We start from the raw sequence: 5,800 nt of genomic DNA on the forward strand, positions 1-5,800 counted from the left end.
ACACTGACAGACACAGACAGATGCACGCATGCATACACACACACACGCACTCACTCACTCACGCACACGCTCACTCACTTACTCACACGCACTCACTCACTCACGCACACGCACACTCACTCAAACACACTCCCTCACACACTCACGCTCACTCACTCACTCATGCACACGCACACTCACGCACACGCTCACTCACACTCACGCACACGCTCGCTCACACTCACGCACACGCTCGCTCACTCACGCGCACGCTCACTCACGCGCACGCTCACGCGCACGCTCACTTACTCACATGCACTCACTCACTCACGCACACGCTCACTCACACTCACGCACGCTCACTCACACTCACGCACGCTCACTCACACTCACGCACGCTCACTCACACTCACGCACACGCTCACTCACACTTACTCACACGCACGCTCACTTACTCACATGCACTCACTCACTCACGCACACGCTCACTCACACTTACTCACACGCACGCTCACTTACTCACATGCACTCACTCACTCACGCACACGCTCACTCACACTCACGCACACGCACACGCTCACTCACTCACACGCTCACTCACTCGCTCACTCACACGCTCACACACACGCTCACTCAAACACACTCCCTCACACGCTTACGCTCACTCACGCACACGCACTCACGCACACGCACGCTCACTCACACACTCACGCACACGCACACTCACACTCACACGCTCGCTCACACACGCTCACTCACGCGCACGCTCACTCACGCTCACGTGCACGCTCACTTACTCACATGCACTCACTCACTCACGCACACGCTCACTCACTTACTCACACGCACTCACTCACTCACGCACACGCACACTCACTCAAACACACTCCCTCACACACTCACGCTCACTCACACACTCATGCACACGCACACTCACGCACACGCTCACTCACACTCACGCACACTCACACGCTCACTCAAACACACTCCCTCACACACTCACGCTCACTCACACACTCATGCACACGCACGCACACGCTCACTCACACTCACTCGCTCACGCACACTCACTCACATGCGTGCTTCAGACTGCGTGTCTGACCTGCGCGGGATCTTCTCTCCCTCCGTGTGGTTCTCCTCTCCCTCGCCCTGCATGTCAGGCACCGCCGCCACCAGATCCTTCAGGAAGTCGAACTGCTGCTCCAGCTCTATGCACTGCTTTCTGCACAAACACAGACACGCACGCATGAGGACACGGGCCGACGAGCTGCTCTAATGACACACGAACGCCGGTGGCGACTCACAGGTGTGAGGTGGTCATGGTTTTGGCGTTGCGTGACTGTGTGACGTGACACGCTTTCGTCAGCAGAGACTCCAGGAAGAGCTCAAGAGCACGAGCTCAGATCACAGTCAAGGAAAGAGCAGATATGACGAGACCAAAAACACTCCACATTCACACTCGTGCATTTGACAGACGCTCTGGTCCGAATCAGGAGAGAAATCTGTGCAGATCAAGCAGCGTTTACAAGCCGAAACAGCTCTAAACAAATATGTGAGAGACAACAGCAGATGCACTTTTTCACTGGAGGAAGCGTTATTATGGATTATGGACTCTATGTATTTAAGTTAAAAACGTCTTAATGCTGGATTTGTTTCAGCTTTTGTCTTCTCCAGATGTTAACTGATGGACTGGAGTGCTGTGGATTACTTGTGGATTATTGTGATGTTTTTATCAGCTGTTTGGACTCTCATTCTGGCGGCACCCATGCACTGCAGAGCATCCATTGCTGAGACACTGATGCAATGCTACATTTCTACAAACCTGATGAAGATCCTGATCTCTGATGAACTGAGAGTCAATCAGCAAATCTGCATTTTAAGGTGAACTATTGCCGTTTTAAAAATATGTTTAGCTTCATATACAATCTGGTAGCACTGAAGCAAAGCCTTTAAGATTTTAGATTTCCTTCACACTGGTGCTCCGACGAGCTGCTCTAATGACACACGAACGCCGGTGGCGACTCACAGGTGTGAGGTGGTCATGGTTTTGGCGTTGCGTGACTGTGTGACGTGACACGCTTTCGTCAGCAGAGACTCCAGGAAGAGCTCAAGAGCACGAGCTCAGATCACAGTCAAGGAAAGAGCAGATATGACGAGACCAAAAACACTCCACATTCACACTCGTGCATTTGACAGACGCTCTGGTCCGAATCAGGAGAGAAATCTGTGCAGATCAAGCAGCGTTTACAAGCCGAAACAGCTCTAAACAAATATGTGAGAGACAACAGCAGATGCACTTTTTCACTGGAGGAAGCGTTATTATGGATTATGGACTCTATGTATTTAAGTTAAAAACGTCTTAATGCTGGATTTGTTTCAGCTTTTGTCTTCTCCAGATGTTAACTGATGGACTGGAGTGCTGTGGATTACTTGTGGATTATTGTGATGTTTTTATCAGCTGTTTGGACTCTCATTCTGGCGGCACCCATGCACTGCAGAGCATCCATTGTTGAGACACTGATGCAATGCTACATTTCTCCAAACCTGATGAAGATCCTGATCTCAGATGAACTGAGAGTGAGCTCATTTTTATTTTTGGCTGAACTATTCCTTAAACTGAAGCTGCCCTGCAACAACCTGTATTTCATAAAGCACTTAAAGCTACAAAAGACGACGTTATGGAAACGTGCCCTGGTCGTGCCTGTAGTGTGGAGCCTTACAGCACACACTCATGATCTTCTGGCTGAGAGTGGAAGGATACAGATGATGACAGGAACTGCGGCGGCGACCTTGCCGATTTCTTCATCCGTCTGCATGATCTTCTTAATCCTGGCCTACAAAACCAAACACAAAGACCCTTCAGACACAGAGTCAGCAGCCTCCTCTCTGTGTGAGAAGCGAGAGTCAGTGTGTGAGAGTCAGGCTGCATGCAGATGTCCACACCAGCACATGTCTGACTCCACAGAACAACACAAACCCGAGTCGCTCCGGATGACCGTGTGAACCGGATCAGATCTCATACTACATGCGTTTTCACACTCATTAGATTCGGAACATCTGAAAAACACTTCAGATTGGATCAAAACACACACACACACACACACAGAGAGAGAGAGAGAGGGGTTAGCTAGCATTCATGCTAACCCCCCTGATGAGCAAATATTCTTATATATATACACACATAATATATACACTCCCTCACGCCACAAACTGACAGCCTGCATCATATTAAAGCGCATTGATCGATCAGCAAGCTAACGCTTAGCCGCTAGCCGACCGATTCTCTCGCGTTCGCGTTGCAGATGTAGACTGAGGGCCTCTGAGCCCGTGTGTGTGTGTGTGGGGGGGGGTCTCACCGGAGGGAATCTGGCGTTGTATTTCTTCTTCTTGCTCGGCATCCCGCGCGGCTCCGTCAGTCCGCGGTCAAACTCGCTGGATCTGAAGGATAGCGCCGCCGCTGAAGCGATCAGAACACCGGCCGTCGCTGCGACACTTATCGGCATCTTACGGCGGATCGTTGCGCTATTTCTGCTGCGCGAGTTCTCGCTGCTTTACGGTGCTCCTTTCTGCTTCCGTGTGTTTAAATAAAGCTACAACCCGACAGTGAGCTACCTAAAACAAACGCATGTTTAGAATAGAACTTAGATAAAGATATATAGATCAAATATGATTTGTATTAGCATTATTGTTTTTATTTTCCTTAAACATCAGCGCTTCAGCATCTCCATCGCGGAAATGATCCGACAGGAAATAACCAGTAGAAGACGACGAAGCGGAAACCGGAAGTGTTGCGGGGGGGACGCGGGTGAGAGCCGCAGTGACTCAGCAGAGTTTTGCTAGAAAAACACACAACAGAGTGAGCATTTTACACGTTTGATATGTTTTATACGACAGCGAGCGTATTAAATGGGTTTGTGATGAAATGTGCGCTTTAGTATGATAGAAACCTCCTGCGAGAGCCGAAGAAAACCGCAGAAGTGTATGTTCGCAGTTAATCAGAATGACTAAACCCGTCAGAACTGAGAGAGTACGTGTCTCCGTGACCTTTTTATTATGCGCCGAGACAGCAAACAAATGCAAGATATCAACTCAGAATTCAGAAGGGGGAAAAAATCAGAACCGTGAGATATATATACATTTGCAACTGTAAGAAAACAGCCTGAATTGTGAGAGAAATGTAAACTAAATTATGAGGAAAAGTCACGTGTGAGATGCAAACTCAAGAATTCTGAGGAGAAAGATCTAAATTGTGAGAGATAAATGTGCGAAGTCAGAATTAAGAGTTGCTCCCATTTGATTGTTATTTTGTGGCAGAAAGCCCCTGTATGTAGAGAAGCTCCTCACTGGACCGGTTCAGTTGAGCTCCGCTCTCATGTGTTTGTGCTCTCCAGCAGCGGGTGGCATGGCGGAGGACGAGGCCGCGGGGCACGGAGAGCATCTCTCGGCCGAGGACTACGCCGCCGAGGCCATGGCCGCCGACATGGACCCCTGGATCGTCTTCGACGCCCGCAAAACGCCCCGAGCCGAGTTCAGCAGCTGGCTGGAGTCCAACCGGCCCTCGCAGGTCAGCCGCTGTGGGGCCGGGGGGCCGGTGGGCTGGATCGCGGTGCGTGGGCCGCAGTACTGCGAGGATGCCGGAGACGTGGAGGGGCTGCAGGACAGCTGGGAGACGCTGCAGGAGAGCGGGCGCCGCGTCAGCTTCCACACCATCAGAGAGCTGGCGCTCAATCACAGCGTGCTCTACGGCAAGTGGCTGATGCACCTGGACACGGGCTTCAAGGTGGACCGCGCCTGGGAGAGCATCGCCAGAGCCGCGCTCGACGGCAAGATCGACTCAGCCAAAGTGAGTCCCAGAGACCCGCGCTCCGATTCCAGACACGTCATCTGCGTCTACAACCAGAACTTCACCGAAGAGGAGCAGGTGATGCGTCTGGACGCCGTCATCCGCACCGCCGGCGTCAAGTGCGTCCTCTACTACAAACCCGACGTCTACTCGTACCTGGGCATCTACCGCAACAACCGCTGGAAGATCTGCCCCACCATCTACGAGAGCATGTTCGACCTGGAGAGCGTTCCTCGCCGCTCGCACATCATCAACAAGGTCACCAGCCAGGAGCTCACGTGAAGCTCCTCCGGTTCCTGCCTGAACGCCTGTTTGTTTTCCTTTTCGTTCGTAACTGCACTTTTGGAGGACATTTGACTTGTAGAAACGTTCTGTTGTGTTACCGATGTCAAGCAGTGACGGTGAAACTGCATGCCGACGTGTGAGCATACAGCCGAAATGTTGAAGGGCTTTGAGATATTTGAGTTATTCTTTTAAAACATTTTATATTCAACAAGGTTGGTTTTGTTCATTTTGCCAAATAAATATGGGACTTTTCAAACAGTGATTCTCTGTGCAATAAAGCAGTTATTCGCCTTAATTATAGCTCAGATAATAAAGGGTTAGTGCAGTTCATTTGTGCACAACGCAGATCCTCCTCAAATCGTGTCAGGACAGGAGATTTGCACTGCAGTCTGAGATGAAAACTCAGAAATATGAGGAAAGAAATCAGAATTGAGAGATGTAAACAAAATTATAGTTAAGAAAGCAGAATTGAGAGATGTAAACAAAATTATAGTTAAGAAATCAGAATTGAGAGATGTAAACAAAATTATAGGAAAGAAATCAGAATTGTGAGAACTCAGAACAACACAAACGCTGAATTACGGGGAAAAAAAAATCAGAATTGCAAGATGTAAACTCCAAATTACGAGAAGCCAGAAAAACAAGAAAAGTCAGAATTGCAAGTTGTAAACTGAGAATTACAAGAAAAATATC

At 49.6% G+C, this 5,800-nt stretch overlaps 2 protein-coding genes across 8 annotated transcripts in view; one reads left to right on the forward strand and one right to left on the reverse strand.

Moving 5' to 3' along the window:
• Positions 1-3,498, reverse strand: part of LOC107670404 (dr1-associated corepressor-like) — a 21,817-nt gene extending 18,319 nt beyond the window's left edge. Inside the window, exons 1-4 of one of the 3 annotated variants that reach the window (XM_016463007.1) lie at positions 3,336-3,498; positions 2,741-2,813; positions 2,006-2,099; positions 1,082-1,201 (exon numbers count right to left, since the gene is read on the reverse strand). In XM_016463007.1, coding sequence (XP_016318493.1) covers positions 1,082-1,201; positions 2,006-2,099; positions 2,741-2,813; positions 3,336-3,482 — 434 coding nt within the window. In that variant the 5' untranslated portion in view covers positions 3,483-3,498. Of the gene's footprint in view, positions 1-1,054; positions 1,202-2,005; positions 2,100-2,740; positions 2,814-2,956; positions 3,123-3,335 lie in introns of those variants that run through there. The other 2 variants (XM_016463006.1, XM_016463008.1) reach the window with 2 other exon arrangements.
• Positions 3,499-3,623: 125 nt separating this feature from the next.
• Positions 3,624-5,800, forward strand: LOC107670402 (UPF0696 protein C11orf68 homolog). Of its 5 annotated transcripts, none has more exons than XM_016463002.1 (2): positions 3,624-3,784; positions 4,371-5,800. In XM_016463002.1, the coding sequence occupies exons 1-2, from the start codon at positions 3,646-3,648 to the stop codon at positions 5,102-5,104; spliced, it is 873 nt and encodes a 290-aa protein (XP_016318488.1). In that variant the 5' UTR covers positions 3,624-3,645; the 3' UTR covers positions 5,105-5,800. The 5 variants fall into 5 exon arrangements, 4 of the variants coding, with proteins under 4 accessions (XP_016318488.1, XP_016318489.1, XP_016318491.1 ...); XM_016463003.1 differs by having other exon boundaries at positions 4,374-5,800; XR_001632087.1 differs by lacking the exon at positions 4,371-5,800 and adding an exon at positions 4,294-4,366 and having other exon boundaries at positions 3,716-3,835.

This window comes from Sinocyclocheilus anshuiensis, unplaced genomic scaffold (assembly GCF_001515605.1).
Source record: "Sinocyclocheilus anshuiensis isolate Anshui unplaced genomic scaffold, SAMN03320099.WGS_v1.1 scaffold1033, whole genome shotgun sequence".
In the NCBI taxonomy this organism is placed as follows: domain Eukaryota; kingdom Metazoa; phylum Chordata; class Actinopteri; order Cypriniformes; family Cyprinidae; genus Sinocyclocheilus; species Sinocyclocheilus anshuiensis.